The sequence below is a fragment of the Coturnix japonica genome, chromosome 38 (assembly GCF_054131305.1).
Source record: "Coturnix japonica strain WE chromosome 38, WE-NBRP24, whole genome shotgun sequence".
Classification (NCBI taxonomy): domain Eukaryota; kingdom Metazoa; phylum Chordata; class Aves; order Galliformes; family Phasianidae; genus Coturnix; species Coturnix japonica.
The window spans coordinates 2,456,152-2,482,067 of NC_140700.1; the positions used below are offsets into that span (position 1 = coordinate 2,456,152).

The 25,916-nt window shown below is 64.4% G+C and overlaps 3 protein-coding genes across 13 annotated transcripts; 2 read left to right on the forward strand and 1 right to left on the reverse strand.

Annotated features, from left to right (window-relative positions):
• The first annotated feature begins 628 nt into the window (after positions 1 to 628).
• CELSR2 (cadherin EGF LAG seven-pass G-type receptor 2) lies at positions 629 to 20,376 on the forward strand. Of its 2 annotated transcripts, none has more exons than XM_015885065.3 (35): positions 629 to 4,107; positions 5,755 to 6,399; positions 7,215 to 7,437; positions 7,888 to 8,003; positions 8,230 to 8,318; positions 8,762 to 8,919; positions 9,007 to 9,170; positions 9,550 to 9,675; positions 9,753 to 9,919; positions 10,396 to 10,581; positions 10,664 to 10,777; positions 10,866 to 11,037; positions 11,243 to 11,384; positions 11,540 to 11,660; positions 11,733 to 11,916; positions 11,994 to 12,095; positions 12,408 to 12,502; positions 12,591 to 12,800; positions 13,293 to 13,476; positions 13,607 to 13,750; positions 13,906 to 14,155; positions 14,395 to 14,559; positions 15,252 to 15,378; positions 15,822 to 16,022; positions 16,102 to 16,276; positions 16,358 to 16,470; positions 16,900 to 16,976; positions 17,111 to 17,237; positions 17,571 to 17,693; positions 17,773 to 17,894; positions 17,988 to 18,064; positions 18,151 to 18,300; positions 18,387 to 18,551; positions 18,630 to 18,858; positions 19,541 to 20,376. In XM_015885065.3, the coding sequence occupies exons 1-35, from the start codon at positions 690 to 692 to the stop codon at positions 19,566 to 19,568; spliced, it is 8,889 nt and encodes a 2,962-aa protein (XP_015740551.2). In that variant the 5' UTR covers positions 629 to 689; the 3' UTR covers positions 19,569 to 20,376. The 2 variants fall into 2 exon arrangements, with proteins under 2 accessions (XP_015740551.2, XP_085383432.1); XM_085527306.1 differs by having other exon boundaries at positions 631 to 4,107; positions 19,745 to 20,376.
• PSRC1 (proline and serine rich coiled-coil 1) lies at positions 19,992 to 23,068 on the reverse strand. 10 transcript variants are annotated; one of them, XM_015885062.2, is made up of 7 exons: positions 22,990 to 23,068; positions 21,741 to 21,796; positions 21,580 to 21,637; positions 21,209 to 21,467; positions 20,972 to 21,113; positions 20,648 to 20,843; positions 19,992 to 20,570 (listed from the first exon to the last, which is right to left on the reverse strand). In XM_015885062.2, the coding sequence occupies exons 2-7, from the start codon at positions 21,754 to 21,756 to the stop codon at positions 20,405 to 20,407; spliced, it is 837 nt and encodes a 278-aa protein (XP_015740548.2). In that variant the 5' UTR covers positions 21,757 to 21,796; positions 22,990 to 23,068; the 3' UTR covers positions 19,992 to 20,404. The 10 variants fall into 10 exon arrangements, with proteins under 10 accessions (XP_015740548.2, XP_085383434.1, XP_085383433.1 ...); XM_085527308.1 differs by having other exon boundaries at positions 20,648 to 20,848; XM_085527307.1 differs by having other exon boundaries at positions 19,992 to 20,581; positions 20,648 to 20,848.
• A 103-nt stretch (positions 23,069 to 23,171) lies between these two features.
• PPIL1 (peptidylprolyl isomerase like 1) lies at positions 23,172 to 24,812 on the forward strand. Its single transcript, XM_015885063.3, has 4 exons — positions 23,172 to 23,256; positions 23,738 to 23,892; positions 24,414 to 24,482; positions 24,567 to 24,812. The coding sequence occupies exons 1-4, from the start codon at positions 23,201 to 23,203 to the stop codon at positions 24,788 to 24,790; spliced, it is 504 nt and encodes a 167-aa protein (XP_015740549.1). The 5' UTR covers positions 23,172 to 23,200; the 3' UTR covers positions 24,791 to 24,812.
• Positions 24,813 to 25,916: the final 1,104 nt, after the last annotated feature.

Below are 25,916 nucleotides of genomic sequence, written 5' to 3' on the forward strand. Positions count from 1 at the left end.
CAGCGCAGCGCCCACGGGGAAGGTGTGGGGGGCGGCCCGGCGTCGGCAGCCCCATCCCCGCAGCACCCCGCCCGGCCGGTTCTGCCCGGCCCAGCATCGCCTTTGAAGGGCACCGGGAGCCCCCGGGCAGGGCGGGGCGCGCCGCTGAGTCACCGGGCGCGGGCCGGGGGTCCCGGGGCGGTTCCGCTGTCCCCGCACGACCCGCTCCGAGCGTCGTGGAACGGCTCCGCGCTGCGCCGGGGTCCGTCTGCCCCCAGACCCCCCGCCCCGTCCCGGTGTTTCCCGCAGTGCCCGCCGCGCTCCCCCGGTTCCGTCCCGGTCCCGGCTCTGGGGGGTCCCGCAGTCGTGTCAAGTTGTGCCAACGGGCCGAGCGGGTGCGATGCGCGTGGGACGGGTGTGTACGTGTGCGTGGGTGTGCGCTCGTGTGTGTGCACGTCCGTGGAACAACCCGCGTGTCGTGCGGCCGGCACAGCCCGTCGGGGGCACAACGCGGCGGGTGTGTCGTGCACGCGGATCGCGGCTCGTGAACGCGCGTGGGGCAGGTGCCGGCGGGCGGGGCGGTGCCGGGGGGGGGCGGCGGCTCCTTTAAGCTCCGCGCAGCCCCGCACCGTGTCGGCCCCGCCCCGCCGGGTGCGCGCGGGCGGCGGCGCGGGGCTGAGCGGCATCGGCGGCAGCGGCCGCACCGCGCCATGGGCGCTCCGCCCGCCCGCGGGGCCGCGCTGCTGCTGCGGGCTGTGATGGTGCTGCTGCTCCTGGCCGAGCCGGGACGGCCCCGCAGCACCGACACCGGCACCGGCACCTGCCCGCCCGCAGCTCTGACCGCGCACCGCGGCGTCGGGGACGGAGACGGAGCGCGGCCGCCCCCGCTCGCGTCCAGCGGCACCGGGGACAGCGGCGGTGGGAGCGCGGGGGGGTCCCGCGGCACCGAGAGCGGCGGTACCGGCACCTGCGGCGGTGCACGAGGCCACGAAGGCACCGGGAGCACCGAGCGCGCCGCGCGTGACGCAGACAGCGGGGATACAAACGGCACCGGGAGCACAATGAGCCGCGGCACCGGGGGGAGCGGCGGAACAAGGAGCCGCGGAGGCACCGGGAGCGGCGGGGAGAGCGGCGGGGCACGAGGCCGCCGAGCGACCGTGAGCACAGCGGGCACCGGCAGCGCGAGCGGCACCGGGGAGAGCGGCGGCACCGGCACTCGTGGCCGCGCTTACGGCGATGGAGGCACCGGCAGCGCCGAGCGCACGGCACGCACTGCGGGCACACGGGGCTCTCAGCTCCCCGCAGGCTTCGGGAGCACCGGGAGCGCCGCCCGCCGCCGCCGCAGCCCCAACACCGCGCCGCAGTTCCAGCCCTCCAGCTACCAGGCGGCCGTACCGGAGAACCGCCCGGCGGGGACGGCGGTGACGCAGGTAACGGCGACCGACCCCGACGCGGGCGATGCGGGCCGGCTGCGCTACGCCATGGCCGCGCTGTTCGACAGCCGCTCCGACGCGCTCTTCAATATCGACCCCGAAACCGGAGCCGTCAGCACGGCCGCTCCGCTGGACCGAGAGAGCAAAAGCACCCACGTGTTCCGCGTGACCGCGGCGGATCACGGCACGCCACGGCGCAGCGCCATGGCCACGCTGACGGTGACGGTGAGCGACGCCAACGACCACGACCCCGTGTTCGAGCAGCACGAGTACCGGGAGAGCGTGCGGGAGAACATGGAGGTGGGATACGAGGTGCTGACCGTGCGCGCCACCGACGGCGACGCCGGCCCCAACGCCAACGTGCTGTACCGGCTGCTGAACGCCGGCGGCGACAACGAGGTCTTCGAGATCGACCCGCGATCCGGCGTCATCCGCACCCGCGGCCCCGTGGACCGTGAGGCCGTGGAGGCGTTTGAGCTGCTGGTGGAGGCCACGGATCAGGGTCAGGAGCCGGGACCGCGCAGCTCCACGGCCACGGTGCGTATTGCAGTGGAGGACGACAACGACAACGCGCCGCAGTTCAGCCAGAAGCGCTACGTGGTGCAGGTCCCCGAGGACGTGGCGCCCAACACGGCCGTGCTGAGCGTGACGGCCACCGACCGCGACAAGGGCAGCAACGCCGCCGTGCACTACAGCATCGTCAGCGGCAACACGCGCGGGCACTTCTACATCGACGCTCAGACCGGAGCTCTGGACGTGGTGACCCCACTGGACTACGAGGCCAACAAGGAGTTCACGCTGCGGATCCGTGCGCAGGACGGCGGCCGGCCACCGCTGTCCAACATCAGCGGTTTGGTCACTGTGCAGGTGTTGGACGTCAATGACAACGCGCCCATCTTTGTCAGCACGCCGTTCCAGGCCACCGTGCTGGAGAACGTCCCCCTGGGTTACTCCGTCATCCACGTTCAAGCCATCGATGCTGATTCAGGGGACAACGCTCGTCTGGCTTACACCCTCCTGGAGGCCGGTGCCGGGTTCCCCTTCGCCATCAACAACAGCACCGGGTGGATCGTGGTGGCCTCCGAGCTGGACCGGGAAGCAGTAGACTTCTACAGCTTTGGGGTGGAGGCGCAGGATCACGGCAGCCCCCCCATGGCGTCCTCTGCCAGCGTCAGCGTCACCATCCTGGACGTCAACGACAACAGCCCCGAGTTCACGCAGCGCGAATACAGCGCCCGCCTCAATGAGGACGCGGCCGTGGGCAGCAGCGTGCTCACCGTCTCCGCCGTCGACCGCGATGCCAACAGCGTCATCACCTACCAGATCTCCAGCGGTAACACCCGCAACCGCTTCTCCATCACCAGCCAGAGCGGTGGGGGGCTCCTCTCGCTCGCCCTGCCGCTGGACTACAAGCTGGAGCGGCACTACGTGCTCACCGTCGCCGCCTCTGATGGCACACGACAGGACACGGCGCAGGTGGTGGTCAACGTCACTGATGCCAACACACACCGCCCTGTCTTCCAGAGCTCACACTACACCGTCAACGTCAACGAGGACCGCCCGGTGGGCACCACGGTGGTGGTCATCAGCGCCACGGATGAGGACACGGGGGAGAATGCCCGCATCACCTACCTGATGGAGGACAGCATCCCGCAGTTCCGCATCGCGCCTGACACCGGGGCCGTCACCACGCAGATGGAGCTGGACTACGAGGACCAGGTGTCCTACACGTTGGCCATCACGGCCCGTGATAATGGCATCCCGCAGAAGTCCGACACCACCTACCTGGAGATCCTGGTGAGCGACGTCAACGACAACGCGCCCCAGTTCCTCCGTGACTCCTACCAGGGCTCTGTCTATGAGGACGTCCCTGTCTTCACCAGCGTCCTACAGGTCTCAGCCACCGACCGTGACTCGGGGCTCAATGGACGAGTCTTCTACACCTTCCAGGGTGGTGATGATGGTGATGGTGACTTCATCATCGAATCCACCTCAGGCATCGTGCGCACTTTGCGCCGCCTGGACCGGGAGAACGTGCCTCTCTACGCCCTGCGGGCTTATGCTGTTGACAAGGGCGTGCCAGCCAGGCGGACGCCGGTGGAGATCCAGGTGACGGTGCTGGATGTCAATGACAACCCTCCGGTCTTTGAACGCGATGAGTTTGACATCTTCGTGGAGGAGAACAGCCCCATTGGGCTGGTGGTGGCCCGTATCACCGCCACCGACCCCGACGAGGGCCCCAATGCGCAGATCATGTACCAGATCGTGGAGGGCAACATCCCCGAGGTCTTCCAGTTGGACATCTTCTCTGGAGAGCTCACTGCCTTGGCCGACCTGGACTACGAGGCCAAAGCAGAGTACGTCATGGTGGTACAGGCCACCTCGGCCCCTCTGGTGAGCCGTGCCACCGTCCACGTGCGCCTGCGTGATGCCAACGACAACAGCCCCCAGCTGAGGAACTTTGAGATCGTCTTCAACAACTACATCACCAACCGTTCGGGCAGTTTTCCTGGTGGGGTCATTGGACGGATCCCAGCCCGCGACCCCGACGTCTCTGACAGCCTCACCTACTCCTTTGAGCAAGGCAATGAGCTCAACCTGGTGCTGCTGGACCCGCACACCGGGGATCTACGCCTCAGCCCGGCACTGGACAACAACCGTCCTCTGGAGGCCATCATGAGGGTCTCGGTGTCAGGTAGGGACCCCTTGATGGGGTGGTTTTGGGGTGTCCCCTCCAGATCTGGGGATGTGCTGGTGGTGTTTTGTCCATCCCATCCCAACACAGGTCCAAGGGCAGTCGGGGTCTCAGCACCTGCTGAGGTCCTGCCCACCTGCCCACCATTGGGGGTTTGGGGCTCCTGGGGCCCCATGTGTGTGTTTGGGGACTGCACATGGGAGGGGGTCCCCAGTTCCCTGTGCGTGTCTTCTGGGCGGTTCAGACTTTAGGGTGGAATTGGTGGGTGCTGCTCAGAGGTTGGGGCAGCCATTCTAAGGGTGTGGAGGTTGGATTGACTCCTGGGCTGCTCCAGAGGCAGGGAGGGAAACTGGCTCACTACTCCCCATGGGGCTGGGACCCTCCCACCCATCTGGCACCATGTGGGTGTACTTGGGCACAGTGCACCCCCTGGAGCTCTGTCTGGTGTGGGGGTGACAGTGGGGACAGGGACCTTGCTGAGTCTGAGGGGTGTTGGGTGTCCAGGCTGCCCCACTGTGTTGTAATAGGGGAAACTGAGGGACAGAGGGGTTGGCCAGGGGCTCTTGTTGCTCAGCCATGGGATCCCTGGGAGCAGACAACAGGGTGGGGGTGTTTGGTTCCCCCTCCCTAAATCCTGCCTCCCTTCCCTGCACTTTCCCCGTTAGCCCCACTTTGGAGGCATCTGAGTGAGCTTTCTCACCCCATTTATAGAGAGAACAGCTTGAATGCAGAATCCCCCCTTCCAACCCTCCCCCCAGCCCCCATAGCACACTGCCTGCTGCCGTGATTTTCCCCATCTCTGTGTACCTGCCCCCCCCACGCTGCCATTCCTGCTCCAGCCACACAAAGGGGGGTGTGCTGTGAGCCCCCCCACGTCCCCGCGCAAAGGAGCCAAGGAACAAAGGCTCTGGGCATAGCTGGGCCCCCGCTGCCACTGCCATGGCAACCCCCCCCCAGCCCCTGGCCACCACCACCGGCCATCACCCGTCACCATCCCCTGGGCTGCCTCCCCTTTTTACAGTCTCCAGGCTGTTCCTGTGCTCACTGTCCATCTGTCCTCCAATGCCTCTTTTCCCATCCCCCATCTGTCTGTCTGTCCTTCTGCCACTTGACAAGGAAGGGGGTGAGAAGGAGAAATTGCAGGCACTGACCACAGAGTGGGACCAGCCGGGTTGGCATTGTGTGGCCATCAGGAGCCACCATGGTGACTGTGAGTTCCCAGCTGTGTTGGGGTGCCCTCTCTGTTGGGTGCCACTGTGGTGACCATGATGAGTTGGGTGCTCGCTCCATGATCATGACCATAAGAAGTCAACAAGGTGACCATGACGAGCTGAGTGCTCACTCCATGACCATCGTCATCAAGTGCCACTGTAGTGACCATGGCAAGTTGGATTCTCAACCGATGGCCGTGATCATTGTGTGCCACTTTGGTGACCACAAGTTGGGTACTCAGTCCATGGCCATCATCAAGTGCCACCATGATGACCACGAGTTGGGTGCTCATTCCATGGCCATCGGGTGCCATCATGATGACCACAAGTTGGGTGCTCACTCCATGGCCATTGGGTGCCACCATGGTGACCCTGAGTTGGGTGCTCACCCCATCATTTGCCACCACGTTGACCACAACCATCATCCTGCCCACAGATGGAGTCCACAGTGCCACGGCGCAGTGCACGCTGCGGGTGACGGTGATCACGGATGAGATGCTGAGCAACAGCATCACGCTGCGCCTGGCCGACATGTCCCAGGAGCGCTTCCTCTCCCCTCTGCTCAGCCTCTTCCTGGAGGGGGTGGCAGCAGTGCTGGCCGCCCCCCGGCACCGCGTGGTCCTCTTCAACATCCAGACCGACACGGACGTGGCGGCCGCTCGCATCCTCAACGTCAGCCTGTCGGTTCGGCTCCCGGCCTCAACACGCGGCGCCCGCTTCTTCTCCTCGGAGGAGCTGCAGGAGAGGCTGTACCTGAACCGCTCGCTGCTGGCCGCCATCTCAGCACAGCGCGTGCTGCCCTTTGACGACAACATCTGCCTGCGGGAGCCCTGCGAGAACTACATGCGCTGCGTCTCCGTCCTCAAGTTCGACAGCTCCGCGCCCTTCCTGGCCTCCGACACCGTCCTGTTCCGGCCCATCCATCCCGTCACGGGGCTGCGCTGCCGCTGCCCGCCCGGCTTCACAGGTGACTATTGTGAGACCGAGGTGGATCTCTGCTTCTCCAGCCCCTGCGGCAGCAATGGGCGCTGCCGGAGCCACGAGGGAGGATATACCTGCGAGTGCCATGAGGATTTCACTGGTGAGAGCCCTCGGTCGTGCCCCCACCATCCGTACCTTCTACATCCATCCCCACCATCCATCCACCCCCATCACCCATCCATCCATCCTCCTATTATCCATCCATCTCCTCAACATCCATCCAGTCCCTCGAGATCCCTGCCCATCATCCACCCCCCCATCACCCTTCTATCCTCCATCATTCACCCTTCAACTTCCATCTATACACTCTACATCTACCCCCCCATCATCCATCCATCCACCCGGGATCTTCCCGTCCACCCAACATCCATTCCCATCATTCATTCCTGTCATCCCTCCATCCACCCCAGATCTTCCCATCCACCCAACATCCATCTCTCATCCCCCAGGTCCACCCCCCCAGCATCCCTCCCCCATCATCATCCCTTTCTTGTCTCCACCATCCCCTCAATCCCCTCCATTCCAGAACATGACTGAGGAGGGGGACCTTGGGGTGGGGGGGGATGTGCATGAGGGACACCCATGGGACACCTGGGGACATGCAGGGGACACTTCTGGGACACACAGAGGACATGCAGGAGATACTCTGCCACCACTGCACGTTCATCTGCTCCCATCCCTGTGTGGATTTGAGGGGGGGACACACTGGGGACACCCCCAGGGACCCCAGGGTGGGGGGCACCAGCTGTCTATGGGGGGGGGTTGTCTTAGTTGCCATGGTGGCAGGAGGTGGTTGCCACAGTGATGGAACTGGAGGAAAAACAGGGTTTGGAGATGCTTTGGGGGGGACCCCAGGTCTGAGGATGGAGGGACACCCCAGTGCTGGGGGTCGGTACCAGGGTGTCCCTCCTGCAGGGGAGCACTGTGAGCTCAGCACCCGCCGTGGCCGCTGTGCACCGGGGGTCTGCCGCAACGGGGGCACCTGCGTCAACCTGCTGGTGGGGGGGTTCCGCTGCGAATGCCCCCCCGGGCACTATGAGAAGCCTTTCTGCTCCATGAGCACCCGCAGCTTCCCCCCACGATCCTTCATCACCTTCCGGGGCCTCCGACAGCGCTTCCACTTCACCCTTACCCTGACGTGAGCCCTGGGGGAGGAATGGGATGGGATGGAATGGAATGGAATGGAATGGAATGGAATGGAATGGAATGGGGGTGTGGGGTGGTGGGGGCAGTGGGGAGGTAGTGGTCCCATGGGATTCAGTAGGGCAGGGGGTGCTCTATCAACTGGTGAATGGGGTTGGGGGTCACCAGGGAGAATTGGATCAGGGTTGGGGAGTGCTCTATGGATGTGGGTAGGAACAATGGGGCTGGAGGTTGTGGGGTTGGGTGGTGGGGAATGGGGTGGTGGGGGAGCTGTGGGCACAGGGTTGGGGTAGTGGGGTGTGGGTTGGTGGGAGCCCCATTGGCATGGCCTGGAGCCATGTTACAGGGGCAGTGGGGCACCTGGAAGGCACCAAGGGGGGCAGTGGGGCAGCAGGGCAGGGGTTGGGGGTGGCAGTGGGGGCACAATGCCCCACATCCCCCCCAGGTTCGCCACCAAGGAGCGGGACGCGCTGCTGCTCTACAACGGGCGCTTCAATGAGAAGCACGACTTTGTGGCGCTGGAGATCGTCCAGGAGCAGATCCAGCTCACCTTCTCTGCAGGTACAGCCGCACCCCAGCGCGGCATCCCCGGCATTGCCCCCAGGCACCACAGCCTGGCACTGCATCCCCATCCCTGGCACTGCATCCCCATCCCATGCGTTGTGCTCCTGGCACTGCCTTGTCTCCACCTCATCCCAAGCACTGCATCCACATCCCATGTATCCCATCCCATGGCACTTTCCCCCCTGGTGCCCCCCCATCCTGATGCAGTGTGCATTGCCCACAGGTGAGACCACCACCACGGTGTCCCCATTCGTTCCTGGTGGTGTCAGTGATGGGCAGTGGCACCGGGTGCAGCTGCACTACTACAACAAGGTGGGGGTATGAGGGGGGGGCTGGTGGGGGGAAGTGGTTTGGGGTGGGAGGGAGGGGATGGGGGGAAGCAGGAAGGGGAGGGGGCACAGGGATGATATGGGGGGATGAAGAGGAGGATGGGGGATGGAGGAAGGGTTGAAGGGGTTGGGTGCGAGGAAGAGGATGGAGAGGAGAGGGAATGGGGTTGGGGGTGGGGCAAGATGATGGAGTGGGGCAGGGGTGGGGATATGGGAGGATGAGAAAAGGTGTAGTGGAAGTTTGGGGGCAGCAGAAGAAGATGGAGGGGAACAGGAAGATGGGGATGAGGAAGAGAACAGAGGGGTTTGGGGATGTGGGTTTGGGGATGAGGAAGAAGACAGAGAGAAGAGGAGGAGGGTGATGGGGGGAGGAAGGCTGCTGGGGAGGGGGCAGTGCCAACAGCAGGGCTCACCGTGTGCCTGCAGCCCGTGCTGGGCAAGTCAGGGCTGCCTCAGGGCCCGTCGGAGCAGAAGGTGGCGGTGGTGGCGGTGGACGACTGCGACGTGGGGATGGCGCTGAAGTTCGGCCCCGTGCTGGGCAACTACTCGTGTGCGGCACAGGGCACCCAGTCCGGCTCCAAGAAGTGAGGATGGGGACGGGGCTGGGGGGGACAAAAGGGGGCCCTTGGTGGTGTCCCCCCCCCTGCCCAGGTGTGATGTGGGTGCTGCAGGTCGCTGGATCTGACGGGGCCGCTGCTGCTGGGCGGTGTGCCCACCCTGCCCGAGAGCTTCCCCATCCGCAGCCGACACTTCGTGGGCTGCATGCGGCACCTGCGCGTGGACGAGCGCCCCGTGGACATGGCTGCCTTCATCGCCAACAACGGCACCGTGCCAGGTGCTGGGGGTCCCGGGGGCTCCAAAGGGCACTGTGGGCTCTGGGGGTGGGGGTGGGGGTCTCTGCGTTCCCTTGGTATGGGCACGTTTCAGCTGGGGGTTCCTGTGCGCTCTTGGTGTAGGATCATGGCACTGCGTCTCTGTGTCCTTTGGGTATATGGACGTGGCACTGGGGTCTCTGTGTCCTTTGGGTATATGGACGTGGCACTGCGTCTCTGTGCCCTTTGGGTATATGGACGTGGCACTGGGGTCTCTGTGCCCTTTGGGTATATGGACGTGGCACTGGGGGTCCCTGTGCTCCCCGGTGCCCAGATCTGGGCACAGTGCTATTCCTCAGCCACTCGGGGGTCACTAACCCTGTGCCCCCCCCCCCCCCACAGGCTGCCCTGCCAAGAAGACGGTGTGTGATGCCGGCACGTGCCACAACGGGGGCACCTGTGTGCACGAGTGGGACGGCTTCAGCTGCCGCTGCCCGCTGGGCTTCGGGGGCAAGACGTGCCAGGAAGGTATGGGGCGGGCGGGATGGGGTTGGGATGGGGTTGGGGCTGGCAGATGGGTGCCCACCTCGCTCTGTGCCCCACAGAGATGGCGGATCCGCAGCGGTTCCTGGGCAGCAGCCTGGTGCTGTGGAGTGGGCTGGCACTGCCACTAACCCTGCCCTGGCACCTGGGGCTGATGTTCCGCACGCGCCAACCCCAAGGGCTGCTGCTGAGCGCCTCCGCTGGGCCCGTGGCCACCTTCACACTGCAGGTGGGGCAGGGGCTGCAGTGGGGCTTGGGTGTGGGGGGGGGAGTATGGGGTTATTGCCCTGTGGGATGTGGATGTGGGGACTGTGGGTGTGGGGGTCCATTGGTCTGGGGGGCATTGACCTCAGGAGGATGGAGGTTATGGGCATGGGAGTGTTGCCCTGTGCCATGCTGCCCTGGGGGGGTTATGGGGATGGGGGTATTGCACTGCTCTAGGGGCTGTTGTACCAAGTACCAGGGGGACTGTTACCCAGGAGGAGTTACTTTATTGTCCTGGTTGAGGGGTGGATGTGAGGACTGTGGCTCTGGGAGGAGCAATGGGGGCTACTGCCCTGGGCAGGGTATTGTGGTGGGGGCAAAGCAGGAGGTGACATTGTCCTGGGGGCTGTGGGGTATCACCCATGCGGTGGGGAGTGGTCGCCCTTTGGGACGTGTCGCCCTTTTGGGGGTGCTTTGCCACCCTGACCCCTCTGCCCACAGCTGAGCGAGGGGCAGGTGGAGGCGGGCATGTGGCAGGGGGGGTCCCGCCTGGCCCTGCTGCGTCTGCCCCACGCGCGGGTCAACGACGGCGCCTGGCACCACGTCCAGCTGGAGCTGCGGGGGGATCCCGGCCGTGCGCCCCCCATCACCCTGCTGCTCCTCGCCCTCGACTACGGCCGCCACCAGGTATGGGGGGCACAGGGCAGGATGTGGGGCGGGGACCCCCATGTGAGGGCACCCATGGAGCTCAGTGCCTCTCTACCTGCAGGCGACAGCCGACGTGGCCGGGGGGCTGCAGGGGCTGCGGCTGCGAGCACTGAGTGTCGGGGGGCTGCAGGGGGACGGCGGGCAGGTGGAGCAGGGCTTCCGTGGCTGCGTGCAGGTATGGGGCTGGGATGTGGGGCACAAGGTGGGCCCTGGGCACGGTCCCGGTGACATGGGGCCATGCCCGGTGCCGGGTGGTGCCGCAGGGTGTGCGCGTGGGGACAACGGGCAGCGCGGTGACGCTGGAGGTGGCGACGGCTGCGCGGGTGAATGTGGAGGGGGGCTGTGCTCTGCCCGACCCCTGCGACTCGGGGCCGTGCCCACCCCACAGCTACTGCAGTGACGACTGGGACAGCTTCTCCTGCAGCTGCCACCCAGGTGAGTGCCAGCCGGGCTGATGTGACCCCGCTGCTGTCACCTCCAGGCTCCTTCCCCCTGTGTTTTCCTCCCTATGGCTGTCAGCTCTGTCACTGCCACCCCCACAACCCCCGACCTACCCCCTCTCTGAGTCTTGCCCTGGGGATGCTGCAACCTGAGGGGACCCCCCTTGGGATGTGTGCCCCCCTCACCCCTGATGTCACAGGGTACTTCGGTGACAGCTGCATCAGCGCCTGCGCCCTGGACCCCTGTGAGCACCGGGGCAGCTGTGTGCGCAGAGCTGGTGCTCCCCATGGCTACGCCTGTGAGTGTCCCCAGGGCTACTTCGGGCCCTACTGCGAGCACAGGTGAGGGGGGAACGTGGTGGTCACAGGGGATGGTGGCCACACGGGGGGCACAGTGGGGTGGGGAGGGTGCAGGGCTGTGCCGTGCCATGTTGTGCCATACGGTGCCATCCCGCTTTGTGCCGTGCCGTGTCCCACTGTGCCGTGCTGCCCCGCAGGGTGGACCAGCCGTGCCCACGGGGCTGGTGGGGACACCCCACCTGCGGCCCCTGCAGCTGCGACGTCACCAAAGGCTTCGACCCCGACTGCAACAAGACAACGGGCGAGTGTCGCTGCAAGGTGAGCACCCACCACCACCCCACGCCGTGCCCCCACCCTGCACAGCCCCACCGACCCCCTGTGCCCCCCCAGGAGAACCACTACCGCCCTGTGGGCAGCGACACCTGCCTGCTGTGTGACTGTTACCCCACCGGGTCCCTGTCGCGCCTCTGCGATGCCACCAGCGGGCAGTGTCCCTGCAAGCCCGGCGTCATCGGGCGGCACTGCGACCGCTGCGATAACCCCTTCGCCGAGGTGACGGTCAGCGGCTGTGAAGGTGGGTGATGGCATCATGGGGTCACCCAGGGCTGCTGCCCCCCCTGTCCTGACGCCCGCACTCTTTGTGTCCTGCAGTCAACTATGACAGCTGTCCCCGTGCCATCGAGGCCAGTATCTGGTGGCCCAGGACACGCTTTGGGCTGCCCGCAGCTGCGCCGTGCCCCAAGGGCTCCATTGGTAAGGGGGGGGACGTGGGGACGGGGCTGCACGGTGCCACCCTATACCCAAGACATCCCTATTGGGGATGGAGCTGCCTGGTGCCACCCTGTGCTCCAGGTGCCCTGTGGGTACAGGGGGGATGCAGGGACAAGGGATGCCACCCCATAGCACAGTGACACAGGGGGTGGTGACAGACGGCCCTGTCCCCAAGTGCTCCATGGGCACAGGAGGAGCACAGAGCTCTGCACTGCTGTCCTGTATCCCAAGAGCCCGCAGGTGTAGGGATGTGCTGTGTCCCTACAGTGTGCCCATAGTGTCCCCATCCCGCAGGCACAGCGGTGCGTCACTGCGACGAGCACAAGGGCTGGCTGCCCCCCAACCTCTTCAACTGCACGTCGTTGGCCTTCGCCGCTCTCAAAGGCTTCGTGAGTGTCCCCAGCTTGTATAGGGGGGGTTATAGGTTGGGTGCAATGCGTGGAGGACGCGGTTGTGCTGATAGTGCCATCCCTGCAGGCAGAGCGCCTGGTGCGCAACGAGTCGGTGCTGGACACGGCGCAGTCGCAGCGGGTGGCTCTGCAGCTGCACAACGCCACGAGACACACGGCCGCTTATTTCGGCAGCGATGTGCGCCTGGCGTATCGGCTGGCAGCGCGGCTGCTGCAGCACGAGAGCAACCAGAGGGGGTTCCAATTGGCGGCCACGCAGGACGTCCACTTCACCGAGGTGTGGGGCCGATGTGGGATGGGGGCTCGTGGTGGGAGCGGGGCCGGGGTGTCCCCTCCTCCGTGGGGTGGGGGTGGGGGGCTCATGTGATGGGCACAGAGTCGGTGACCCCCAGGGTGGTGGGTGGAGATGGGGCCCTGTGGACCTGTGGACCATTCCCTGTGGAATGGGTTGGCCCTGGGACCAACCGAGTGCCCCTTTGTGCCCCATTTATGGAGCCCATGTGCCATGGTGGTGGGCAGCAGTGGTTAATGGGGGTGTCTGCAGTCTATGGGGTTGTCTCTGTGCCCCATTCCTCAGGGTACCAGGAGTGGGGCTGCAGCCCAGGTGCCGCAGTGCTGGTTGGAGATGGGTGCCCTGTGGGTGCCTGGGGCTGCTGGGTGCGTTTGGTGCCCCTCTGCACCCACTGCACATGGAGCTGTGTGGGGTGGGCTCTGTGTGGTCAGCCCTGGTGCTGTGTGGGGGGCACTGAGCAGCCCTGCCCGACCCCAGAACCTGCTGCGTGTGGGCAGTGCGCTGCTGGATGCCAGCAACAAGCGGCACTGGGAGCTGATCCAGCAGACGGAGGGCGGCACGGCGATGCTGCTGAAGCACTTTGAGGACTACGCCAGCGCCCTGGCACAGAACATGCGGCAGACCTACCTCAGCCCCTTCACCATCGTCACCCCCAACATCGGTGAGTGCAATGGGGGCCGGTGCCCTTTGCATCCTTGGGGATGTGTGTGTGCCTGGGGACGTGGCTCCATGCACACCTGGGGACCAGAGCATCGTGTTGTGCCATTGGTGACCCCATGGTGTCACTGCAGTGGTGTCAGTGGTGCGGTTGGACAAGGGCAGCTTTGCGGGTGCACGGCTGCCACGTTATGAGGCTCTGAGAGGGGAGAAGCCCCCAGACCTGGAGACCACCGTTATTCTACCTGAGAGCGTCTTCCGGCCCCCAGAGGGCAGGCGTGAGTGTTGGGGGTGAGAGGGGGTGGGGTGGGCAGGGTTACAGGGGATCCTATTGGGGTTGTAGGGCTGGGGATGTCAGTGTGGCTGGGAAGGGGGCTGTGGGTACCTGCATGTACCCAGGAGGGCATCAGGCTCCCAGCAGCTCCCACCCCAGGCCCCGCTGCCGGGCACGGGAAGGCATCGCCAAGCACAGGTGGGCAGCAGCAGCAGCAGGAGATGGAGGAGGAGGAGGATGATGATGAAGAGGCTGCAGGGGACGAGGAGGAGGATGAGGTGACCCTGGTGACCAGGCACAAGCGGCACCCGGAGCCCGGGGAGGGTCAGGCCATCGCCAGCGTCATCATCTACCGCACGTTGGCAGGGCTGCTGCCCGAGCAGTACGACACTGACAAGCGCAGCCTCAGGTGCCACGGGGGCTGTGGGGCAATGGGGCTGTGGGGCAATGGGGCTGTCCATAGGGCTGGGGGAGGGGGCGGCAAGCATCGGGGTATAGGGTGCCCATAGGGTGCCAGGGCAGTGGGGGGTATTGGGGTGCTGGGATGTGGGGGGTGTCAGTGACCCCATGGGTGCTGGGATGAGGGGGATGGATGCAGGGGATGGGGTGGGTGCAGCCCAGTGGGGACCCTGACCTGCTGCCCCATAGGGTGCCCAAGCGGCCCATCATCAACACGCCGGTGGTGAGCATCAGTGTGCACGCTGCAGGACGGGCACCCAGAGCCCTGGAGAAACCCATCACGCTGCAGTTCCGGCTGCTGGAAACACAGGAGCGCTCCAAACCCATCTGTGTCTTCTGGAACCACTCGCTGCTGTGAGAGGGGATGGGGCAGCGACCCTATGGGGTGGGCACAGGGGGTATGGGGGCAGTGTGGGATGGGGACAGCATTGGACATGACAGTGTGGAAGGGTGGTGAGAGGCTGGGGCAGCACAGTCCCATTATGGGGTATCTCACTATGGGGTGTCCTGTTATGGGGTGTCTCATTGTGGGCTGTCCTATTATGGGGTGTCCCACTGTGTGGTGTCCCATTATGGGGTGTCCCTTTGTGGGCTGTCTCATTATGGGGTGTCCTGTTATGGGGTGTCCCACTGTGTGGTGTCCCATTATGGGGTATCTCACTATGGGGTGTGCCATTGTGGGCTGTCCCGTTATGGGCTGTCCCACTACAGGGTGTCTCACTATGGGTTGTCCCGTTATGGGGTGTCCCACTGTGGACTGTCCCTTTGTGGGGTGTCCCATGGCGGGGTGCCTCACTGTGGGGTGTCCCATTATGGGGTGTCCTGTTATGGGTTGTCCCACTATGGGGTGTCCCACTGTGGGGTATCGTACTATGGGTTGTCCCAGTATGGGGTGTCCTATTACGGGGTGTCCCACTGTAGGCTGTCCCATTATGGGGTGTCTCACTATGAGTTTTCCCACTATGGGGTATCCCGTTATGGGCTGTCCCACTATGGGCTGTCCCGTTATGGGGTGCCCCACTGTGTGCTGTCCCATTGTGTTACAGGGCAGGCGGTGCGGGCGGCTGGTCGGCGCGGGGCTGCGAGGTGGTGTTCAGGAACCAGAGCCACGTCAGCTGCCAGTGCAACCACATGACGAGCTTCGCTGTGCTCATGGACATCTCCCGGCGGGAGGTGGGCGGGGAGTGGGGAAATGGGGAGGGGGCTGCGATGGCACGTGGTAACATGGCTGTGAAAAGGGGGAGGGGCTGTGAGAGTGGGCGTGGCTTGTGGGAAGAGCGGGGTTTTATGAATGGGGGTTTTATGAATGGGGTTAAAAGGGGAGGAGCCAACAGGTGGGCGGGGCTTCCCGGGTGGGTGGGGCGCGGTCATTGGGTGTGACTGAAAGTGGGCGGGGCTGAACAGGGAGCGGGGCACCCCATTGGCTGGCATGTTGTGGGTGTGTCCTTGTAGGCGGAGCCAACGAGTGGGTGTGGTCGTAATGTGGGCGTGGCTATGCAGATTTCGGGTCCCCCATTGGGTGTGTCAAAGTAGGCGGGGCCACAATGTGTGTTGGGGGCGTGGCTACGTGTGGGTGTGTCCCGGTGTGGGCGTGGCTTATCGCTCCGGTCCCGCAGAACGGGGAGATCCTCCCGCTGGCGGCGCTGACCTACGTGTCGCTGGGGGTGGCTGTGGCCGGGCTGCTGCTGGCCGTGCTGCTGCTGAGCGCCCTGCGGGGGCTGCGCTCCAACCGACACAGCATCCGGCGGCACGGGGCCTGCGCCATGCTGCTGGCACAGCTCGTCTTCCTGCTGGGCATCAACCAGGCCGAGCTGCCGGTATGGCGGGGTATTGGGTTGGGGAGGTTGGGGGGCTCCTGTGTGCCCCACTAACTGTCTGTCCCGCCCCGTCCCGCAGTTGCTGTGCACGGTGGTGGCCATCCTGCTGCAGTTCCTGCACCTCAGTGCTGTGGGTTGGGCGCTGCTGGAGTCGCTGCACCTCTACCGGCGTCGCACCGAACCCCGACACGTCGATCGCGGCCCCATGCGCTTCTACCACGTGCTGGGCTGGGGGCTGCCCGCGTTCATCACCGGTGAGCTCACATCACATCCCGCTCCCTGCAGCGCTGCTCAGTCAATGAGGCTCCACCCCAACGCGTTGCTGTGTGTTGTAGGGCTGGCGGTGGGGCTGGACCCCGAGGGATACGGGAACCCCGACTTCTGCTGGCTCTCCATCCATGACAGCCTGGTGTGGAGCCTGGCCGGGCCCAGCGCCTGTGCCGTGGCGGTGAGGAGGATGGAGATGTGTGGGGTGTATGGGGCAGAGGGGACATGTGGGGTGTGAGGGGTATATGGGGTATATAGGGTATGTGGGGGTGTGGGGAAGAGAAGGAGTATAGGGTACGTATGTGGGGTGTAGGGAGGGGATGTATGGGAGTATGGGTTATATGGGGAGAGGGGGAATTATGGGGTGTATAGGGAGCATATGGGGCGCATAGAATGGTATGGAGGATATTTGGCTGTGGGGGACGTGTATGGGACATGGAGCATGTGGGGGATACATAGGCCATAGACAATGTGGAGCGTATGGGATATACGTGGCATAGGGGCATGTTTAGGATCTATGGGATGTATGAGGTGCAAGGAGGTTATGGGGTGTGGAGGACATATGGGGAATGGGCCCCATGGCAGCTCTCCCTCACTCCCTGCTCTGTAGGTCGGTGTCTTCTTCCTCGTGCTGGCAGCCAGGGCGTCCTGTGCCACCTCCCAGGGCTTTGAGAAGAAGGGCACGAGGTGAGTGAGGTGGGGACACAAAGGGCAGGGAGCACAGGTGGCAGAGGTGCCCATGTGCAGCGTTACCCCACAGCAGGGGCCCATGGGGATCCTGTCCCACAACACCCCGTGGTGCTGACACCTTTCCCCCCCAGCTCTGGGCTGCAGACAGCGCTGGTGGTGCTGGTCCTGCCCAGCCTGGCCTGGTTGCTCGCCCTGCTTGCTGTCAACAGCGATGCCATCCTCTTCCACTACCTCTTCGCCATCTCCAACTGCCTCCAGGTACCCCCCACATAGCCCCATATTTCCATTCCCCAAAACCCCACTCTGCCCCATGTTGGCAGCCGCTGGGCACAGAGGGACCCTCACCTGGTTTGGGGTGGCCACCATTTGTCCTTCATCCATCTGGACTATCAATGGGGGACACCTCGTGGGCACTGGGGGACCCTCACCCAGTTTGGGGTGTCAGCATGAGGCACCCCATAGGCCCATAGTGACCCACAGTGCCACTGAAGGGACACCCATTGTCACCAGCTGGGGGGCACCCACCTGAGCTGCCAATGCAGGGGGAAGGGGGGGGGTCCCTCACCCACCCTGTCCCCTGTCTGCCCCCAGGGCCCCCTGTTCTTCCTGGTGTGTGTGGTGCTGAGCCGGGAGGTGCGGCACTGCCTGCGCTCTGCCTGCACCCGCACCCACAGCCCTGACCCCACGTTGGCCACCAAATCCACACTGACCACCGTGAGTACACAGCTGTGGGGTGTTGGGGGGGGCACTGTGGGGTCACACCCCGTTCCCATCCCTATCCCCATCCCTGCAGGCCTACAGCTGTGACACCACGTACGTGGCCGGCCGGCTGTACCAGGCGCCCTGCGGGGACTCCACGGGATCGCTGCACAGCGCGGCCAAAAGCCAGCACAGCTACATCCCCTTCGTGCGCAGGTTGGGGGGGGCACAGTGGGGTCTTGGGGGGGGGTATAAGGGTGTATAAGGGTATAAGGGAGGGGACACGGATGTCACCGCTGCCACCTGCAGGGAGGACGCGGAGCTGAACGGCAGCCGGGTGCCGGCGGAGCAGGGGGGGCTCCTGGACACGGCGGATGCTCAGCACGGTGGGTGCGATGAGCGCGTCGGGGCTCAGCTCACAGCGAGCACATGGGGGGGGGGTGGCCATTGATTCCCCCCATCCTGCTCGCAGAGCACGACACCGACTCCGACAGCGACCTGTCCCTGGAGGAGGATCCCAGCGGCTCGTACGGCTCCACTCACTCCTCGGACAGCGAGGACGAGCCCGGCGGTACCGCGTGGGACGCGCTGCTGCGCCCCGAGCAGCCGCCAACACCCACCGGTAACCGACACGGGGGTCTTTGGGGGGGGTCTGGGGGGGGGTTGTGTGTTGCCCCGTCTCGGTGCCTCCAACCCCCCCCCGTACAGGTGACAGCGCCCCAACGCGGCCCTATTGGCCCGGGGAGTTCGTGACCACGGCCAGCGAGAGCGACAGGCACGGAGGGACCGAACCGCTGCGCGTGGAGCCGGTACCGGGCGGTGACGGACCCCCCCGGCTGCCCCCAATGCTGCCCCTCCCTCACCCGCACAAAGGTACGGGGTGCCCATGGGTGCGGGGCTGGGGGTCCCGCAGCGCTCTGCATCCACCCGGTGCCGTCCCCATCCCCGCAGGCATCCTAAAGAAGCGGGGTTTGCCTCCTATCTGCGAGCGCGGCGCTGCCCCGCGACCCCCCCCGCCCCCAGCCGGCACTGCAGCCTCCTCCGGGAGCGACGGCAGCCAGCGGGGGGGGCCGGGGGGGCCGCGACCCCGGCAGAGCCTCCAGGAGCAGCTGAGCGGAGCGGCGCCCATCGCCATGAGCATCAAGGCCGGCACCGTGGATGAGGATTCATCCGGCTCCGAGTGAGTGCGGGGAGATGGGCAGGGGGCTGCAGGGGGCAGGGGGCAGGGGGCGTCCTTAGGGGATATCCATTGGGTACCCGGGGGTGCTGCAGTGGATAGTGGGGGCTAATGGAGGGCTGGGGTGCACGATGGGTCCCCATTGCATGTGAGGGGTCCCATTGGGTCCCCTTGGAGTATAGGGACACTGGGTGCCCCATGGGTGCGTATCAGGTGGAAGGGTGCCCATATTAGGTACATGGATGCCATTGGGTGCCCACTGGGTTCCCATAAGGTACCCATTGGGTTCCTGTTTAGCTGCTATTTGGGTTCCCACTGGATATTAGTTGGATACTCAGTGGATTCCCTTCGGGTTCCCATTGGATTTCTATTGGGTTCTCATTGGGTTCCCATTGGATATTAGTTGGATACTCAGTGGATTCTCTTAGGGTTCCCATTGGGTTCCCATTGGGTACTCACTGTTTTCCCATTGCATTCTCAATGGATTCCCATTGGGTTCCCATTAGATGCTCAATGGGTTCCCATTGGGTTCCCATTAGATGCTCATTGGGTTCCCATTGGGTGCCCTATGGTTGTATGGGGGCCCACTGGACACCCATGGGTGGGGGCTGGCTCTGTCCCCATAAGCTGCACCATGGAGCCTTTACACTAACCCTGCTCTTCTCTCCTCCCCCCCCCAACCCAGATTTCTGTTTTTTAATTTCCTTCATTAACACGTGGGGTGTTTTTTTTTTGGGGGGGCTGCTCTCCCCTCCCCCCACCCTCTCCATCTCTGTCTGTCTGGGTGGGCGCTGGGGGCACCCACAGCCCCCGGCCCCCCCTGTGATCACGCATCTGTCTGTCTCGTTTTACCCCCCCCCCCCTCCCTTTGTGCCCACCCTCCTGGCAGGAGCGACGAGACCTCCATCTAACAGGGACCACCACCAACAGGGATGGGGGGGGAAATGGGGGGGTGGGCAGAGGGTGGGACAGGGTGGGGGGCACACAGCCCCTATTGCACTTTGGACCCTGCAGCCAGCAGGGATTTGCCTGCCCCCTCCCCTTCCCCTCCCCCCCCAAACCAGGTTATGGGGCAGCTGTGTAGCATGGGGTGCCCCCCCGTGCCCCCCCCCCAGTGCCATGGGGTACCCCAGGAATTGCATTGCTGCCCCAGGGAGGGTTTTATTTAAAAAATACATGAAAAATACAAAAAAAATGGAGGAAAAAAAAAAGATAAAGGGCCCCCCCCCACAGCGTGGCAACCCCCCCAGGAGGGGGATGGGGGGGTGGGGGGGGGGGCACACAGCTGCCACCTTTGCTCGGCTGTGCTGTGGCACTGGGGGGGGCAGCTGGTGGGTGTGGATGGCATGGAGTGTCGTCCCCCCCCCAGCCCCAAGGCAAGGCTCAGGCGGTGCCATAGGGCTGGGTGCAGGATGGGGGGGGGGTGAGGGGACCCCTGGGTGTGCAGGGCGGGTGGGCCGGGGGGGGGGGGTTTCCTACTGCTGGTGTGACCTTTTGTAATTAAAGCAAAACCCGACCTGAGCCTCGGCCTTCTCCGTGGGGGGGGGTCTCACTGTGCCCCCCCCCTCCCCCTTTCCTCGTGACTCCGTGTCCCCGTGTTGGGTGATGCTGTCACCGTGGGGTGCTGCTGGCTGCCATCTTGCGGGGGGGCTGCAGGCGGCTGCTGGGGGGTCCAAGTCTGCACCTGGAGGCAGCCCCCACCCCAAGGGGGGCACCTGGGGGAGAGCTGGGGTGGGGAAACTGAGGCACGGGGGGGTCCCACGCTGTCAGAGCAGACAGTCCCCATCCTTACCTCTGGGTGCTGCTGTGCTGGTCCGGGGCTGCCCCCTCCCACCTGGTGCAGCCCCTGATGTCGCAGCCCGGCCGGGGGGTTTGGGGATGGCACTGGGTGGGGGGGGGCGGCTTCTGGGGGCGGTGCTGGTGCTGGTGGTGGCTCTGGCACGGGGTGCTCGGGTTGGGGGGGTGGCAGTGCTGCTCCTCGGCTTTGGCTGAGCTGGGAGAAATGGGGGGGTTGGGGGGGGACATGGTCCTTCTACCCATTCCCAGTGGTGTCCCTATGGTGTGGGTACCCCATGGGGTGGGCTGTCCCCATCCCAGTTCCCACCTCCCCCATTACCTGCTGTCCCTGCACGGAGGGGCTCGGACTTGCCCCGTGCCAAAGCCCCCCGGGGTGGGCAGGGCCGGGGGGCACCACTCGGGCTGGGCGCCCCCCTGCTGCTGGGGGCTCCCCTGGGTGGTGGTTGACAGCGGGGGGGCTCCTGTAAGAGGGGATGGGGGGGGCACAGGGATGCAGGCTGCACCCCACAGCACCACTGTGCCCCCTCCCCACCCCCCTGTGGTGCCCCCCACCTACCTTGGGGACGTTGGCAGCGGGCACAGTGGGCAGCAGCGCCCGCACGGGGCTGTCCTTCACCACGAAGGTCTCACGGCGGGGGCTGCGGGGGCTGCCCCCCCCCGGGCTGGGGGGCAATGGGGACAGGTGGCTTTGCTGCAGCTGTGCTGCCAGCCGTGTGGCCTCACGGACCATCTCCTCCAGCCCGGCCCCGCTCAGGGGGCTCCAGCGTCCATTTGTGCCCCCTGGGGGGGGCTCGTCATCATCATCATCCTCACGGCTGGGGGTGAAGCTCAGCGTTAGCCCAGCCCAGGAGCCCCACGCTGGGCAGCAGGTGACGCATCATGGGCCGACACCTGTCCATGTTATGTCACCCCGTGTCCCCATCTCACCTGTCAGAAGGGGACAGGATGCTAAAGTCCAGCTTCTCCTCGGTGATGAACTGGACATCTGGGGGCGACGAGGGGGGGACATGAGGGGGACACGTAGGGGGCCTCCAGACCTCACGTTAGAGGGCACAGAGGGGCTCCCCGTGCTGGGGACAGAGCCCTACCTTGCTCCTCCATCATCGCACCCGGTCAGCGAGCGGCACCAGAGCCCATGGGTGACCTGGGTGTAAGCAGGGTGACCCCATATCCCCCCACCCCCCTTAATGTCCCCATTATGGGCACAGCGCCCGCTGGGGACTGTGCCAGCACCGGGTACAACGGGGCTTTGTGGCCATGGGGACAGCACGGGGCAGCACGCGGGGGGGGGGCAGAGACCCATAGCTGGGGGGCAGCTCTGCACCCCACAGCACCACAGCCTGTACCGAGGGGCTCCAGCCTCACACCCTGACCCCTATGGGCCCCAAACCACGGGGGTCCCAGCCCCACATCCTCCCCATGCTCTATCACAAAGGCAGCTCCCAGCCCACACCCCAATGGGCCCCCAGCCCCACACCGGGATGCTCCCATCCCAATAGCGTTATCCCAGCCCTTCTGCCCCATCCCATCCCATCCCATCCCATCCCATCCCATCCATCCCATCCCATCCACCCCATCCCATCCCATCCATCCCATCCCATCCATCCCCATCCCCATCCACCCCATCCCATCCCATCCCATCCCCATCACCATCCCATCCCATCCCATCCCATCCCATCCCCATCACCATCCCATCCCATCCCATCCCATCCCACCCCATCCATCCCATCCCATCCCATCCCATCCATCCCATCCCATCCCATCCATCCCATCCATCCCATCCCATCCCATCCCATCCATCCCCATCCCCATCCACCCCATCCCATCCCATCCCATCCCCATCACCATCCCATCCCATCCCATCCCATCCCATCCCCATCACCATCCCATCCCATCCCATCCCATCCCACCCCATCCATCCCATCCCATCCCATCCCATCCCATCCCATCCATCCCATCCATCCCATCCCATCCCATCCCATCCCCATCCCATCCCATCCCATCCCATCCCATCCCATCCCATCCCATCCCATCCATCCCATCCCATCCCATCCCATCCATCCCATCCCATCCCATCCATCCCATCCCATCCCATCCCATCCCATCCCATCCATCCCATCCCATCCACTCAGCCCCCAATGCCTACAAGGCCCCACAGCCCCCAACCGGGGGGTCCCATCCCCACTCCCCCCGCATCGGGATCCACCCCCGCCCCGTTACATCCCATCCCATCCCGTTACATCCCACCCCATCCCGTTATGTCCCATCCCATCCCGTTACATCCCATCCCATCCTGTTACATCCCACCCCCACACCCCGCCCATTCCCTCCCGTTACCCGGTTCAGTCCCTCCCGTGTTCGCGGCGCTTCGTCCGTTCGAATTCTCCCTCCGGTCCCACAATGGCGCCCGTCCCTCCCTCCCGCCGCGCTGATTGGCTCCGCCCACAAGCTTTGCGCGATGCTCATTGGTCGCCGGATGGGAGGGGGCGTGTCACCGGAAACACCGATTCTCCGCTTCCGGCGCCGGTGGCGATAACGGCGGGGCAAGATGGCCGCCGTGCCGCCTGACTCATGGCAGCCGCCCACCGTGTCCATGGAGACCACGTAAGGGCAGGCCTTCCGGTTTGGGGATACCCCCGAGACCCCCCTCCGGTACCGGGACTCCCCTCCGCTGTTGGGCCTACCGTGTTCCCCTTACACCGACATCCTTCCGGTGCCGGGACCCCTTTGTGTCCCTCCGGTACCGCCCCCCGGGCTGTCCCGGTTCTTCCATCCGGGCCCTTTTTACCCTCCCCCCCCCCCCAGGACACCCCATTCCCCCCCACCCCAATACCGACATTGCCCTCCGGTACCGGAGCTCCCAACCCCGGCAGGTCCCAATACTGGGATCCCCTCACTCTGCTTCCCGACCCCATTAACCCCCCACAGCCCCTCCCGGTGCCTCTATCACCGGCCCCATTACCCCCATTACCCCCACAGCCCCTCCCGGTGCCCCTATCACAGCCCCTCCCGGTACATCCCCCTGTCTCACCCCGTTCCCGTTGTGTTCCCGTTATGTTCCCGTTATGTTCCCGTTGTGGTGCAGGATGGGCACCCTGGTGCTGGAGCTCTATTGGCGTCACGCCCCCCGGACCTGTAAGAACTTTGCCGAGCTGTGTCGCCGTGGGTATTATAACGGGACCCGCTTCCACCGCATCATCCGGGACTTCATGGTACAGGGAGGAGACCCCACCGGGACCGGTGAGTGCACGGACCCCACGGCCGCCCCATAGACCCAAATGGGACAGCAGGGGATCCACTGTCCTGGTATGGGGCCGGTGTGACCCTCAGCTCCGTGATGGGATCGTCAGGACCTTCACAATGGGGGCACTGAGACCCTAATGATGGGAGCACTGTGACCCTCAGTGCTGTGATGGGGACCCCTGCATTGTACGGGGGATGCTGGTACCCTCAGCCCTGTTGTGGGGTCATCAGGACCCCCAGCTCAACCCTCAGTCCCCCCATAGTGATGCTGGACCCCCTAATAGTGATGCTGGACTCTGGTTTCACGATGGGGACCCCCAGCCCTATGATGGGGCCATGGACATCCCCAGTCCCACAGTGGCAGCACCACGACCCCCTAACAGGGACGCTGAGACCCTTATCTCAGTGCTGGGGACACCCCCTATATATAGGGACACCCCCTATTATATATGTAAGTCTTTACTGTGGGGACCCCATAGTGTGGGGCCACGACCCCCTATTGATCTCCATTCCCACAGGCCGTGGCGGTGCCTCCATTTATGGCAAACACTTTGAGGACGAGCTGCACTCGGAGCTGAAATTCACCGGTGAGTCCCCAAACCCACCTTTATCCCTCCAAAAACCCTATAAACCCATCAAGCCCGTTCTTATCCCTCCCTCCATCCATCCAGGCGCTGGCATTCTGGCCATGGCTAACGCAGGACCCGATACCAACGGCAGCCAGTTCTTCATCACGCTGGCACCGGCGCAATGGTTGGATGGCAAACACACCATCTTTGGGCGCGTGTGCCAAGGGATCGGGGTGCTGGGCAGGGTGGGCATGGTGGAAACCAACGCACAGGACCGGCCTTTGGATGATGTTAAAGTGCTTAAAGCTGTCCCTGCTGGGGGATAATGGGAATAAAATGGCTGTGGGGGATGGTGTGTGGGGGTGTCTGTGGGGTTTGGGGGTGTGGGGTGTGGAGGAGTCGCTTCTGGGGGCACAGATGTCACCATTAAGGGCATGGAGGTGTCACGTGTGGGGTGTGGGGGTGTCAGCCCTTTAGATGGCACCTATAGGGGCATGGAGGTGTCACCCATAGGGACACAGATGTCACCCATAGGGGCATGGAGGTGTCACACGTGGGGTGTGGGGGTGTCAGCCCTTTAGATGTGGAGATGGCACCTATAGGGGCATGGAGGTGTCACCCATAGGGACACAGATGGCACCTATAGGGGCATGGAGGTGTCGCCTTTGGGGATGTGGGGATGTCACCTATAGGGTATGGAAGTATCATAAAGGGACACAGATGTCACCCATAGGGGCATGGAGGTTTCACATGTGGGTTGTGGAGGTGTCAGACATTTGGATGTCACCTATAGGGACATAGAGGTGTCACCTTTGGGGACGTGGGGATGTCACCTATAGGGCATTGGGGGTATCACCCATAGGGGCATGGAGATGTCACCTATAGGGGCATGGAGGTGTCACTCATAGGGACACAGAGATGTCATCTGTGGGGCATGGAGGTGTCGCCTTTGGGGATGTTGGGGTGTCACCTATAGGGTATGGAGGTATCATAAAGGGACACAGAGATGTCACCTATAGGGGCATGGGGGTGTTGCCTTTGGGGATGTGGGGATGTCACCTATAGGGGCATGGAAGTGTCACCCATAGGGACACAGAGATGTCACCTATAGGGGTGTGGAGGTGTCAGCCCTTTGGATGTGGAGATGGCACCTGTAGGGGCATGGAGGTGTCACCTTTGGGGACGTGGGGATGTCACCTATAGAGCATGGGGGTATCACCCATAGGGACATAGATGTCACCTATAGGGGCATGGAGGTGTCACACGTGGGGTGTGGGGGTGTCAGCCCTTTAGATGTGGAGATGGCACCTATAGGGGCATGGAGGTGTCACACATGGAGTGTGGAGGTGTCAGCCCTTTGGATGTGGGGGTGGCACTTATAAGGGCATGGAGGTATCATAGAGGGACACAGATGTCACCTATAGGAGCATGGAGGTGTCACCTTTGGGGATG

Excerpts from the sequence above, each read along its gene's own strand:
- PSRC1 (XM_085527307.1), bottom strand. Across the intron at positions 21,468-21,579 it reads ATCCTGTCCCCTTCTGACAG|CCGTGAGGATGATGATGATG; the intron begins GTGAGATGGGGA and ends CTTCACCCCCAG. Across the intron at positions 21,114-21,208 it reads CCGCTGCCAACGTCCCCAAG|GAGCCCCCCCGCTGTCAACC; the intron begins GTAGGTGGGGGG and ends CCCCTCTTACAG.
- PPIL1 (XM_015885063.3), top strand. The coding sequence starts at position 23,201 with ATGGCCGCCGTGCCGCCTGACTCATGGCAGCCGCCCACCGTGTCCATG. Across the intron at positions 23,257-23,737 it reads ACCGTGTCCATGGAGACCAC|GATGGGCACCCTGGTGCTGG; the intron begins GTAAGGGCAGGC and ends GTTGTGGTGCAG. Across the intron at positions 24,483-24,566 it reads CTCGGAGCTGAAATTCACCG|GCGCTGGCATTCTGGCCATG; the intron begins GTGAGTCCCCAA and ends CCATCCATCCAG.
- CELSR2 (XM_015885065.3), top strand. The coding sequence starts at position 690 with ATGGGCGCTCCGCCCGCCCGCGGGGCCGCGCTGCTGCTGCGGGCTGTG. Across the intron at positions 9,920-10,395 it reads TGGCCACCTTCACACTGCAG|CTGAGCGAGGGGCAGGTGGA; the intron begins GTGGGGCAGGGG and ends CTCTGCCCACAG. Across the intron at positions 10,582-10,663 it reads TCGACTACGGCCGCCACCAG|GCGACAGCCGACGTGGCCGG; the intron begins GTATGGGGGGCA and ends CTCTACCTGCAG.